Source organism: Sinocyclocheilus rhinocerous, unplaced genomic scaffold (assembly GCF_001515625.1).
Source record: "Sinocyclocheilus rhinocerous isolate Xijiao unplaced genomic scaffold, SAMN03320098_v1.1 scaffold2126, whole genome shotgun sequence".
Taxonomy (NCBI): domain Eukaryota; kingdom Metazoa; phylum Chordata; class Actinopteri; order Cypriniformes; family Cyprinidae; genus Sinocyclocheilus; species Sinocyclocheilus rhinocerous.
This window is the reverse complement of record NW_015639773.1, coordinates 41,559-55,982: the sequence shown is the minus strand read 5'-3', so window position 1 is coordinate 55,982 and position 14,424 is coordinate 41,559. Positions and strand designations below refer to the sequence as shown.

Sequence of the window (14,424 nt, the reverse complement as noted above, 5' to 3'; positions counted from 1 at the left end):
GACAAGAACGAATTTTGGTTTAGGACAACTTTGATGAAAGGTTTTGATCCACTTCAAATGTTGACTACTGTATATATATATATTTTTTTTTTTTTTTTAATTTATTATTATTATTTTGTTTTTTTTTGTTTTCTTTTTTTAACTGTGTTTTCATGATTCCTCACTTCTTCATGACCAGGAACAGTGTGCGATTGCTGCCCAAACCCAGTGGATTGAGTCGGGCAGGCAGGACATCGGGGTACTCCTCCTGAGCTCCAGGCAGCAGCGGGACCTCAGCAGTGAAGGCCCGGTACACTGTGATCACGTTGGGATGAGCGGTCAGTCTTTTAGGCACCATTCCAAAGTGGCTGTAAAAATAGCAAAGCCATCGGCAATGATTCAGTCTATTTTAAGGCCATGCTGTACTGCTAAAGTCTACATATGAACTCACCCATCCAAAGCGAACTCTCCTTGCTCTTCCGTTAAGGCCTGTGAACATGCAGGAACCAACTCCATAGACATAGAGCGAAGGATGGCGTCACTTGATGAACCAGCCTATTGAACAGTATCAAATGTTCATTAGAAAAAGCTGTTGAGGGATTATGGAATACTGTATGGTATATGCATTATAAAATCCAAAAGAATATATTTTATTCCACAATAGAATGCTAAAATACTCTAAATTCTCACCCCAATGTTCCACATCATTTTCATAGCTAAAGGAAAGCTGGGTGTAGCTGAGAATCGAAGTGGTCCTGCTTTCTTATTGTCATCATCTGTTTCTTTCTGGCTGAGTTCCAGCAGTGAACACTTCCCGCTCTCCGCAGGGGCCGCAAATGGAGCCGCTGCCTCATACACTGCTGCATTGCAACCTTTCCCGATCTGTTTCCCAATCACATAGTCCTCCAACTTGTACCCCAATGTAAAAGACTTCAGAGGGGTCTGGAACTTCTTCTTTCTGAATACGGCCTACATCGAAAAAACATTGTGGAAAAACATGTAAACAAGCCTGTAAATACACATGTAATTGCAACTGACAATTTTTCTTGAATTTATTTAAATGAAAATGAATAGAGAAGTTGTATTCCAATGTAATAACATGCATTTCTGACTAATGATAAATGCATTATGGGTACAGTTGCTATGTTGTAATTTGCATATATTTATAATACTCTCTGCATATCATTTGCATGTGTGCTTGTGCAAAATTGACTAGATCTAATGAACTTTAGAAGAAAGTAGTAACCTGATGCGATAGATAATGACATGTAAAACATAAAATTATTGTTACTGTTCAGTATTTTGTAATCAGACTAGGTTAACTAATAACCTGTTGTTTTCTTAATTATGTTTCAATTACATTTATGAATTACTGTGAACGTAATATCGCAATGTTACAAGTAATAAGTGTTTTATGCAACAAGGAGTAAAGAATGCAACATTGTAATAATATTATATTAATATAACAAGTGTAATATTATACGTTAAATTATAATAATATATAATATATACATTATTAGTCAAAGTTTGGAACAAGGGCTGCATTTATTTGATAAACAAATACAGTAAAAAACAGTAATATGTAAAATATTATTACAATAACTGTTTTCTATTTAATACATTTTAAAATGTAATTTATTCTTGTGATGGCGAAGCCATATACATTTAAATTACTTAAATATTTTACATTTATGCATTTGGCAGACGTTTATTATTACCAAAGCGAATAAATTTTTTTATGCCTTCTCTGTTAATCAACATGACCATACCACTGTTTGAGCTACAGGAATGCTCAATTATTATTATGCTATATCATTATTATTAGATATACAACTATAGTCATTGTTGTGTTCTTATGTGATGGTGTTTTTCACCTGTATCTCCTGACACAGAGCAGCGCTTGTCCTGTCCTCCTCCAGCTGCTGTTCAATCAGCCCCAAACCCACACCAAAAGCCAGGAAAACAGCCCTGTTTCTGGGTGCACCACCTCCAACCACTCTCCTGAAAGCCCCGGACTGGAGCTGGGCGGCCAGCCCGCTGAGAGACAGGCGGAAGAAGCGGTACCGACCGGGCAGGAAGGTCTGCGGCTGGACGGTGCGGGTCGGCCGGGACACACGCAGCCGCTCACCGCGGAACTTCGCAGCCACACGGCCGGCTGGTTTGAAGAGCCCCAGCTGGATAAGCGACCTCCCCAGCTCCAACCCCCGACTGAGAGCACGCTTCACTGACATTTTGAGCCGAATGAAGAACTAAATTTCACTTTGAGTTTGCAGAAAACCCAACTTCTCCCTACATTAAGGGCAGTGTTTATGTAACGCTGATTGGTCCGTGAGACGTCACTTTTTGTTTACAGCTTTCAAAATAAAAGTCACAGGAAACGTATTTCACAATAAAGGTAAAGATCGCACATCTTTTAAGATAAAAGTATCAATAAAACGTTCAAAGCGGTGAGTCAATTATAAGCACACAACAGTTCAGAATATGTTTTTTTTTTATTCGTTTACATTTATACACATATTTTTTAAATTGGGAAATAATACAACTATACATCCATTCAATACATTTTAAATCTGTATATCCTGCACATCTGGTTTGTAACATGGCTTATAGCTTCATTTTTATTACAGTTTTGAATTGCCAACAGTGTTTTCTCCTGTCCTCGGGTCTTCAGGACCAAATGAACACGGCAGGAGCTCCTCCACTGTCATCAGTTTGTAAGATCCATCAGATTTTGACAGATAAACGTCCCACTGTGAGCCAAACTGCAAGACAGTTGACATAAACAGTCCGTTAAATGACAGTAGCAGTGGAAGCTGAAACATTATTTGTCCATTACTCACTCACATTCGTTTGTAATTGTTCTTTGTTATAAGCAACCCAGGGCCACACCCAAATTTACAGGCATTTCTAGTTTGTCATTTTGGTTCTGACTTGTTTTGACATATCACATTTAAATTGCACATTTGTGTCTTCATAAATAGTAATAATAAAACAATAATAATGATCAGTTTGCATAATTTTATTTTTTGAAGAACTGACCTCTCTCATGAACTGCCTGCAGGCTCCACATGGAGAAATAAAGCGGTCTTCAAGGTCACTGCACAAAAGACAGTTTATACCAGGAATATTACAACAATACTTACTTACACTTTAGTCAATACATACATATAGCTTGTCATGTCATGCATTCGTTTGTTATTTTTTATCACCATCTTGTGGCAGTTTGGTGTAACAACAAAGAACATTAATAATTGTTAGCTATTTTCTTAGTGGTTGATTTAGACCATGTGACTCTTGGGTTAGAGCAGGGGTGCCCAAACTCGGTCCTGGAGGGCCGGTGTCCTGAAGAGTTTAGCTCCAATCCCAATTAAACACACCTGAACCAGGTAATCTTTATACGTTTCAGTTTTACAAAAAAGAAAAGAATAAGAAATGGAAGAGGAAAGAACCTAACAGTAAAACTTTCAACTTTACTCCTGCTTCTGCTCCTTTTCTGACTTCTGACTGTTAGCTATCTGTCAGTGTTGCGTAGATGGAACACGCATCTAGGACAGAATATAGCTATATATGATTTCTCTAAATTATAAACCGGGACATTAAAAAGAAATCTCTAAGGGGAAAAATAATTATAAAATCAAAATAGAGCAGGATTTTGCAAACATGAACACTAAACAGGCTTTTCATCGTGTCAGGACTCTTACTGGACAATCTATTAAAAAGACTACTTGTGTATCAGATCCTTTTGCTACTAATCTTAATAACTTTTATGCCCATTTTGATATCTCTGATTTTTCAGCAGAGTGTGACAGCCTTTTGGATTCTTTGCCCTTTCAAGAGTTGGATTATGAGTCCCTCTTAACCAAGCAGGATGTCTATTTCCAGCTCATTAAGTGCAAACCCAATAAGGCTCCTGGGCCAGATGGAATTCCAGGTCGGGTTTTGAAAAAATGTGCCCTGGAATTAACTTCTATTCTTCATTCTCTCTTTCTTCGATCACTCTGTACTTAAAAAAATACCGGCTATATGGAAATCATCAATTGTCATTCCTATTCCCCAAAAATGACATCCATCAGAGTTTAATTATTATAGGCCGGTATCGTTAACCTCAATCATAATGAAATGTTTCAAGAAAATGGCTAAAAATATCATTCTTCCACATGTGTCGCAATTTTTGGACTGTCTTCAATTTGCATACGAGCAGAAAAGAGGTACAGATGATGCAGTGGCTTGTCTTCTGCACTGTTTACTTCAATACCTGGACATCCCTGGAAATTATGCTAGACTTCTTTTTGTTGATTTTAGTTCTGCCTTTAACTCAATTCAGCGTCATCAGGTAATCAAGAAATTAAAGGGCTTGCAAGTTCCATCACCACTAATTCACTGGATTTATAATTTTCTGTCTAATAGACCGCAAGTGGTAAAAGAAGACAATTCATTATCACCCACTGTTGTTCTTAATACTGGGGCCCCCCAAGGATGTGTATTAAGTCCATTTCTCTATATTCTTTATACGAATCATTGTCAGAGTCCATGTACTACAACTCATTATTTTAAATATGCAGATGACACAGCCATTCTTGCGCTGCTCAATAACAGGGATAATGATTCTTTGTTGGACTATCAACATTCCATAACATACTTTAGTACATGGTGTGATGATAATTTTCTTCACCTTAATATTTCAAAGACTAAAGAACTGGTTTTTAGCTCCTCCAAAACACAGATCCATTCCAGTATTATTATCAATGGAGAGATGGTTGAAAGGGTGGAGCATTTTAAATACCTTGGCATTGCATTGGATGATCATCTCAATTTTAATCAGCATATTCGATGTATCTACAAGGGCTGTCAACAGAAACTTAAGCATTTGTCTGTTCAGTCTCGTCTCCTTCTTCTCCTGTATCTAAGCATTAATTCATTCATTCATTCATTCAACGAACCTTTAAAGATAACTCATTTGGCTAGTAAAATTATTGGTATTCCTACTCCTAAATTATCAGACTGTATCACTTTAGCTACGATTCGGAAAGCACATACAATCCTAAATGATCCAGATCACCCACTCCATCTGTATTTTATTCCCCTTCCATCTGGCCGTAGGTACACCTATGTGCAGGAAGACTAAGTATAGAAAGAGTTTTGTTCCTACAGCTATACGTGTTTTAAACACATAGGAAATCAACCATCGTCTTACACTTATGCATTTGTGTTTTGATGTGATGGGACTGTTTTTGATTGTATTGTGATAATTGTCTTGGTGTTATATACGCACCCTCTGAAAATGTATTTCCTCTCGGAGGACAAATAAATTATCTATCTATATTGAAATACCTGGCAATTGCGATGGCTTTGAAGCTGGTATGTCCCTCAGACACAGCTTTAGAGATAGCAGTCCTCTCAGCACACAGTCCAGCAGTATAGCATGCGTTTTCTACATTACAACCTGTTAAACATTACCATATGCTGAAGCACCATGAAACACGGATACAAAATATAGCTACAAAACAAATATACACACTACCGTTCAAAAGTTTGAGTTCAGTAAGTCTACATTACAACCTGTTAAACATTACCATATGCTGAAGCACAATGAAACACACATTCAAAATATAGCAACAAAACAAATATACACACTACCCTTCAAAAGATTGGGTTCAGTAAGTTTTTTCTTAAAAGACATTAATAATTTCATTCAGTAAGTATGCATTTAATTAATCAAAAGTGACAGTAATGATATTAATAATGATCCAAAGGATTTCTATTCTAAATAAATGCTATACTTTTTAACTTCTCTTCTAAACTTTATATTCATCAAAAAATCGTGAAAAAATTATCATACATAATATGAAGCAGCACAACTGTTTTCAACATTGATAATAATCAGAAATGTTTCTTTAGCAGCAAGTCAGAATATTAGAATGATTTCTGAAGGATCATGTGACACTTAAGACTGTAGTAATGATGCTGAAAATTCAGCTTTTCATCACAGAAATAAATTGCATTTTAAAATATATTCAAATAGAAAACATCTATTTTAAATTGGAATAATATTTCACATTATTACTGTTTTTACTGTATTTTTGATCAAATAAATGCAGCTTTGGTGAGGATAAGAGGATAAGAAATCGTAATGATTCCAAACAATTTAATGTTATATATGTATTTGTCGTGTTCAAATAACAAAGACACATTTTTTTAGAGCGTCCTCACCTGTGAACACGGTTCCATTGCTTGCTAAGACAGCTGCTCCAACTCTGAACTTGCTGTAGGGACAATACGCCTGATTTCTGGCTTCCTGAGACTTCCGAACAAGTGCTTCTGGGCTCCAGCTATTCATAATGCTGCTGTCTATCTAACAGCCAGGCACTATATGGCTTCAAGTCACAAGTTAATGTGTGTGTGTGTGTGTGTGTGACTAAGGAGGAAATTAGTGATGCAATGACTCTTTCACACTTAGCATGGAGTATTTTGATGAAGCAATGTCAAAACTCCCATTTACTTAATAATTCACATAGATGACAAGCTGTGAAATTGCACGAACCGGATTGTGCATCGCACCTTTCTGACAATCATTACACACAGCACCGTCAACATAATGAACAAAACATTTTCACTTACCTAAATGTGGTTTAAACATTTATTCTCATGACTATTAGAAACTATTTAGGCTAATTTGAGGTATCACTGTTAGACATTTCTGTCATTTCTACAGTTATTTACTGTATAGGCTACTACCGCTGATCTATATATTATATAATATATCTGTTATCAATGGACAAATTCCCTTTACAGTAAATAACTAATTCCCTTTGCAACATGGGAATTTTCTGTGAACTCAAACACTACAGAGAGGGTAGGCCTACTGTATTTTTTTAAATATTAGAATGATTTCTGAAGGATCATGTGACACTTAAGACTGTAGTAATGATGCTGAAAATTCAGCTTTTCATCACAGAAATAAATTGCATTTTAAAATATATTCAAATAGAAAACATCTATTTTAAATTGGAATAATATTTCACATTATTACTGTTTTTACTGTATTTTTGATCAAATAAATGCAGCTTTGGTGAGGATAAGAGGATAAGAAATCGTAATGATTCCAAACAATTTAATGTTATATATGTATTTGTCGTGTTCAAATAACAAAGACACATTTTTTTAGAGCGTCCTCACCTGTGAACACGGTTCCATTGCTTGCTAAGACAGCTGCTCCAACTCTGAACTTGCTGTAGGGACAATACGCCTGATTTCTGGCTTCCTGAGACTTCCGAACAAGTGCTTCTGGGCTCCAGCTATTCATAATGCTGCTGTCTATCTAACAGCCAGGCACTATATGGCTTCAAGTCACAAGTTAATGTGTGTGTGTGTGTGTGTGTGACTAAGGAGGAAATTAGTGATGCAATGACTCTTTCACACTTAGCATGGAGTATTTTGATGAAGCAATGTCAAAACTCCCATTTACTTAATAATTCACATAGATGACAAGCTGTGAAATTGCACGAACCGGATTGTGCATCGCACCTTTCTGACAATCATTACACACAGCACCGTCAACATAATGAACAAAACATTTTCACTTACCTAAATGTGGTTTAAACATTTATTCTCATGACTATTAGAAACTATTTAGGCTAATTTGAGGTATCACTGTTAGACATTTCTGTCATTTCTACAGTTATTTACTGTATAGGCTACTACCGCTGATCTATATATTATATAATATATCTGTTATCAATGGACAAATTCCCTTTACAGTAAATAACTAATTCCCTTTGCAACATGGGAATTTTCTGTGAACTCAAACACTACAGAGAGGGTAGGCCTACTGTATTTTTTTAAATTGCTGTATACTACTGTATTTGCTGTAACAGCCTCTTTGGCGCCATTCCATTTAGGTTTTTTATTTTCCTAATTTCTTACATTTGGATTGACAGGATTTGCCTTACAACGTGTCGACAACGCCGCTACAGCTTGACACTGTCTACATTGAAAGTGTTAAATCGCTTGTAATGATTCAATAATAATGATTGGCAAATCCGTTTGTCCTTCGTGTCAGAAACTTCTACTGTACGTCAGAAATACACCGGGGCATCAGTTTACTGTCCGGCATCCATTGTAGATATTATCACTGATTATAATGGGTTCTATTTAGTCTTTTGTCGAGTTGCGCCGCTCGCATCCGAGGTAGACAAGGAACCAGCACGGCAGCGCCGCGGGTTTTGCCCAGGGATTGAACTCGGGAGTGGAAGAGCTCCGAAGAACATCTGCGCTGTGAGTTGATGCACCTTACGAGAGAATAAGACCAGCAAGCAAGGTAAAAATATAATATATGTCTCAATGTCTGAGTATTTTTAAGTGTTATATATGCAATGTTAGAAATAAAGCATTTGATATTTTGTAATAATTGTGTCTGTTTGAACTGAATGTCAGTAGTACCTATGTAGGATAAAAATAAAATGAATTCTATATAAAAATTACAAAATCTATTGAAATCTATATTCAAATTAGGGAATTACAGTAGTATACTGATGACTTGGGTTTTTTTACAGTAATTGCACTGTATTACACGATAGTTACTGTAAAAGTTAAATACAGTTATTGTACACTCTAAAAAATGCTGGGTTGTTTCAACCCAACTTTGGGTCAAATTTTTTATTAAAATTTTTAACCCAAAAGTTGAGTTAGTCCATTTTTGACCCAAAGTTGGGTTGAAACAACCCAGCATTTTTTAGAGTGTACTGTAAATCTGTTGCCAGTAAGTTACTGTAAAAACCCTTTGAAATGTCTAACAGCAGAGCCGGCCCAAGGCATAAGCGAACTAAGCGGCTGCTTAGGGCCCCATGGCCACCAGGGGGCCCCCAAGAGTACATGAGTACATTTTTTTTTGGTAATATAGTGTCAGTGGACAATGGTAATTATACAACAAACATTATATTAAATAATCTATACGTGTCATCTTATTTTCATAGCGACGCATCATGCACACATCAGATCAGAATCAGATCAGAGGTGTTTACTGTAGGTCAGTCAGAATCCGCTCTAAACTAATTGTTTTCATAAGTTTATGGAGTTCTACGCTCTCGCAGATCTTCCCATTATAACAAGAAAAAAAGGTTTCTCACATAAACCATTTAAAATTTGAAGAAAAGTTTTGTTAGTCATACTGTTTCAGGGATGACAAATAACGCAAAAAATTTACGCGAGTGAATCTGCTAAATTGTTCCGCGAGTCATTGCTATGATTGACAGTGATAAATATTGTAGCAATGGACAGAATTAACTATCTGACAAGCCGATGTCAAAACAGAGCTGTGCATTAATTGATGCAGAGTAAATTCAGAGTAACAAACCTACAGCAGCGACAAGTCTGCTGGCTGAATATTTAGCAGCGTCTACCGTTAAAGATAAAATACCTAATGCATTATTATTTAATTATTATACCATTACTAATTAACTTATTCATACTTTAGTACAGTAAAAGTAAAAAAATTTGGTATGATCGTTTTATAATAAATCCAAAAGCAAGATGTCACAAAAACTAGGGAGTGGAAATGACTGAGCCGATGAGTGATCCTCTGCTGCCATCTACTGGTTATAATGGTCATTTCATGTCATTTTCATCTTAAGTCTTTGTTTTCCACCAGGAGACACATTTTTGACAATTTTTTTCATCTTCATGAATGAAAAGTGAATCTTTAAAGTGAATTTTACTGCACAACTGTAGAGTTAAAAAAATAATATAGGCTTTAAAATATTTTAAGTGTTTAAAAAAATGTACACTTTAGACAAACAGTGGGCAAAGGGCAGTGTGTATTTATTTATTTGTTTTATGTTATATATTCATGTATCTCACTCCAGCCAGGCAACCAATGTTGGTAACCCTGATATATTATAATATAACATTTTACTTAGCTAATTTTAGATTAAAGTTTTGATTGTGTAAAAATAACTTTCCTGGGTATATATTTGTGTAATAATAATGTTTCATTAATAATAGGCCTAATAATGTTTCATAAACTTGGTACTAATAACAGCTTAACATTATTTACCTTAGCCTACCTTTGGGGTCTTTGCTATTATATTCCAATATCATTATGCCTCGATTAGTTAGTTATAGATTAAGACTGGTTGTTTTTTATGTACAGATGGCTTGCTGCTGTGTATAATAATTTGTTGTCAAAATCGCATTCTGTTCTGTAAATGCATTGTTTGCTGGTTTATTTAGCTACTTTTCAGTACACCACATCAAGTATGCCACTTAGTACTGTAAGACTTTGAATGTTGGAGTTCAAATTAACACCTGACCACTCTTGTGGGTTTGCTGCTGTTACAATTAAAAATCATAGAAAGGTAAAAACATTGGTATGATGTAAGCAACACAGCTACAACACATAAAACTGATAATGGGTGTGTTACATTTATAGTGTGCGAATAATCAAGAATTGACAATAATCAGTCGTATTGGCGACACCGAGGGGCCCCCAAATAAAATTCTGCTTAGGACCCCATAAAGGCTTGGGCCAGCCATGTCTAACAGTCTAATGCACAGAATTGTAAGTAACCAGACGGATGAGTAAAGATTATCCTGTTTACTCGGTTCAGAGTTCAGAGACTCGTATGAGGATATGACTGCAATAAAGAGGCAAGTAAGAGCTTGTTGTAAACTTTATGTATTTAAAAACGAAACTGTGACAATTCCATCAGTCAGCTAGATTTCTTCCAGGTCATTCTATCAAACAGCTTCGTGAGATGCATCCTGGGATGCTTTTTAAATTATATTGAAGGAGTTTTCTATCTGTTACAACATTTAGAAAAACTAAATAGAATTCAGTTTTCTAAAGAAATTCATATTTTGGCACAGTTTATATTTACCTTCAAAACTAGCATTCATTTTCAAGCATTCATGCAAAAGCCTTATATGGAATATACATATCTATATATATATATATATATAGGATATAGAAATTTGAATGAAAATATGCATTAACATAACATAAAAGATCAAATAAAGTTAATTTAAGTATTCAATGCTTTTTATAGTCCAAAATATGCATGTTAATCTATAATCTTTGAGACTCTGGATGCAATGTGAAAGCATCAGTACTTGAAGTAGGATTTATTGTTAAATTACATACTTAATTCAGATTGAAGGAAAGCCTTCCCACATTCAGTTAAACCTGTGTTTTAGCTGTCAGAGCTGATGATCCAGTCAATCCATCGGTTGTAGTTTCTCACTTTTGTATAGACACCAGGATAGTACGGAAGAGCACAGCCAATTCCCCATGACACAATGCCTTCTAAAATCCCATCACAAATGAGAGGACCGCCTGAATCGCCCTGTGAAGGAAAACAGCATGTGCAGGAAGATTAGTGTATTTGACATTTTTATAATGAAATACTATTTTTGTTAATAAGAAAAATACTCCCGGAGCGAAGGCCACTGAAAAAGACCTGTTGCGTTCTATTCCATTTGCCACCACCAGGGTTGGGGAAGTTCTCATTTGCATTTAAATCTCTTGATTACCTGGCAGGCGTCTTTTCCTCCAAAGCGAGAGCCCGCACAGATCATGTTGTCGTTGACTCTGAAGTAGTAGTAGTATTGGCAGGAGCTGATGATCGCCACATCCACCGCGCGCAGAATCGGTGACAGATAGAAGCTGTATATTCGCGTCACTCCCCATCCGCTCACAGTGCAGCTGGTTCCTCCAATTAAATAAGGGCTGTCTATGGTTGGAAGTGTGGCCGGTTGAATATAAGCATTAATCTGGGCTGGAACACTGAGCTGAGGGAAAAAATAAATATGATGTCTTCATGTAAGGTGTGTAATTTCTGCCGGAATCACGAAAATAAGGACAGTTTCCAAACAGGTTTCCCCAAACACTCTCCCCGTCTTCCACTGGGCAAACAAACAGATAGTCCCGCCCAAAAGCTCACGCCATTGGTTGAGCTAGAACTTGACATCTCATCGCTCAAACAAAAACAGAAATGTTTTGAAAAACTCATCTGTGTTTTGAGTAGAACAAGCCGGAGGGTTTTAAACTGAATATTGATTACTTGTGCGATTTCTGTAATGGTGACAAGGAACCAATTTAATTTATTTATTTTTATTTTTTTAATGCATACAGAAATATATTTGATGTGGAATATTTCACATTTCATTTACTTTAGATCGGTCATGGGCCCTGTGTCTCCCTGCGCCCAGCAAAAAGTTGCCCCGTGCATCATCACCTTAACAAGATTCCTCAGGTATATCTCAAGACAATATGTGACCCTGGACAACAAAACCAGTCATAAGGGTGAATAAATAAGCTTTCCATTGATGTATGGTTTGTTAGGATAGGACAATATTTGGCCAAGATACAACTATTTGAAAATCTGGAATCTGAGGGAGCAAAAAAAATCAAAATACTGAGAAAATCGCCTTTAAAGTTGTCCAAGTGAAAAAGTGAAAGTGACCAAGTATGGTGACCCATACTCGGAATTAGTGCTCTGCATTTATCCCATCCTTAGTGCACACACACAGCAGTGAACACACACCCGGAGCAGTGGGCAGCCATTTATGCTGCGGCGCCCGGGGAGCAGTTTGGGGTTCGGTGTCTTGCTCAAGGGCACCTCAGTCGTGGTATTGAAGGTGGGAGAGAGCACTGTACATTCACTCCCCTCACCTACAATCCCTGCTGGTACGAGATTCAAACCCGCAACCTTTGGGTTACGAGTCCGACTCTCTAACCATTAGGCCACAACTTCCCCCCGGAAGTAATAATTTGGCCCATACAATGTTTTTTTGGCTATTGCTAAAAATATACCCAAGCGGCTTAAGACTGGTTTTGTGGTCCAGGGTCACATATTTAATTATCTGTACCACAGAATCAGACATTCTTAGTATTTGTTAATGTGTTTCTTACCTTAATGAGCAGGATGTCATTGTTAAAAGTTTTTGGATTGTAGGCAAAATGACTGTAGATTCTGGACACGTTAAATACTTGCTCAAATCCCTCTTCTACAGCAAGACTGTGCTCACTCAGCACTACCTGAATCATGGTGGCCCTGTCCATTCAAATACAATATAACATACAGGGCAGGTTTTGAATGAAATAACTTCCTTCAATTTATATACAATTTACCAATAAAGACATTTGATTCAAAGAAAAAAAAAAAAAAAAAGCAAGCTGCAGTACGTACGGTCTCCAGCAGTGGGCAGCAGTCAACACCCATTGTGGCTGAATGAGGGTTCCACCACAGTAATGCTTCCTCTCAACCTGAAGAGACGCCTGGTATTTGACAGAGTAAGGCACGACCTCTTGACCCCCGATGATCCTTTGTGGCAATGTATCTATTCAATAAAAATAAAAAAACATGGAGAAAATTTTATTCACATTTTGCTATATGCATATTTAGGCTATATATTCATCATTTTAGAAAAATATTTATAGATTAGATGTTGAAATGAGCCATTTCTGTTAAGCAATCCCAGCAGCACCCATACCATGATACCATTGTGTTTAAAACTCTATTTTTGCTTAATTATGATTCAGTTTGCGTACATATGCTGTATGTAAATGTGCATAAATGTGCCATTTTTAAAAGAAAAATATGACTTTTTATTGAATGTCACATCCTGAAACTTCTAATCTGATCTGAAACCTCCTCATATTAGACAAATGTTAGTTCTAAGCTCCTTTTTAACGAAGAATTGCATTGCTTACCTCTGACCGTTACAGCGAGCACAAGAAATACCCACAATAACTGAGCCATTCTGTCAGCACTGTAAGAAAATAAGCATCCAAAATACAAGCAAAATATTGTGAAAGCCTGTAATAAATGAAAACGAGTCTCTCAATGCTTATAATGAATCGCTGAAGTCTTAATGTCTGCTTGCATCCTTCAAATCTGTACAATAGCAACCTGATATAGTTCAAGAGTGCAGAAGAAATATCTGATCACAAGATCATGTCACTTAGGCTTGATGACTATTACGAGATGCTCTAATGCCTTTTACACATGCATGTCAAGAATGAAAAAGGAAATAAAATATGTGAAGACTCACCAGTGATAATTCCTCACCTCCCAAGCCTTGAATCACCTCCAACTGCTGATTTCAGAACTCCTCTCCCTTTATACTGACACCCTATCCATGTCCAGTGTTTTTGCGGGCCTGCTGTTGTCCTTTATATAACAAACAGTACATCTATCCCACAGTATAGCAGACACTGACCTAATACCTGACAAAGATGAAGTCCCTCAGTGTCATGCATATCTGATTCAATGCTCTTTATTATGACTTATTGTGTGCTGGAGTTTCAGAACAACACCCTGTTCACTCACTTCAATGGCCGTGTTAAATACAAGTATTGTGGGTGTTGTCCAGAGAACAGCATTTGGGTTACATGATCAGAAATGTTTTTAACAACAAGTTTAAGATTCCACCCCCCCCCACCATCAT

General features: G+C 36.6%; 3 protein-coding genes across 4 annotated transcripts in view; all 3 read right to left on the bottom strand.

Annotated features, from left to right (window-relative positions):
* Positions 1–157: 157 nt before the first annotated feature.
* LOC107751828 (serine/threonine-protein kinase PINK1, mitochondrial-like) lies at positions 158–2,318 on the bottom strand. The gene is made up of 4 exons (XM_016567598.1): positions 1,854–2,318; positions 670–948; positions 431–534; positions 158–347 (listed from the first exon to the last, which is right to left on the bottom strand). Exons 1-4 carry the CDS (start codon positions 2,208–2,210, stop codon positions 161–163), a joined length of 927 nt encoding a protein of 308 aa, XP_016423084.1. The 5' UTR covers positions 2,211–2,318; the 3' UTR covers positions 158–160.
* A 282-nt stretch (positions 2,319–2,600) lies between these two features.
* On the bottom strand, positions 2,601–6,316 carry LOC107751839 (cytidine deaminase-like). The gene is made up of 4 exons (XM_016567613.1): positions 6,190–6,316; positions 5,311–5,422; positions 3,019–3,076; positions 2,601–2,741 (listed from the first exon to the last, which is right to left on the bottom strand). The coding sequence occupies exons 1-4, from the start codon at positions 6,314–6,316 to the stop codon at positions 2,601–2,603; spliced, it is 438 nt and encodes a 145-aa protein (XP_016423099.1).
* A 4,766-nt stretch (positions 6,317–11,082) lies between these two features.
* Positions 11,083–14,424, bottom strand: part of LOC107751854 (trypsin-3-like) — a 5,789-nt gene continuing 2,447 nt past the window's right edge. The window contains exons 1-6 of one of the 2 annotated variants that reach the window (XM_016567621.1): positions 14,029–14,174; positions 13,688–13,746; positions 13,164–13,314; positions 12,887–13,028; positions 11,506–11,763; positions 11,083–11,318 (exon numbers count right to left, since the gene is read on the bottom strand). In XM_016567621.1, the coding sequence (XP_016423107.1) occupies positions 11,166–11,318; positions 11,506–11,763; positions 12,887–13,028; positions 13,164–13,314; positions 13,688–13,736 (753 nt within the window). In that variant the 5' untranslated portion in view covers positions 13,737–13,746; positions 14,029–14,174 and the 3' untranslated portion in view covers positions 11,083–11,165. Of the gene's footprint in view, positions 11,319–11,505; positions 11,764–12,886; positions 13,029–13,163; positions 13,315–13,687; positions 13,747–14,028; positions 14,175–14,424 lie in introns of those variants that run through there. The other variant, XM_016567622.1, reaches the window with a different exon arrangement.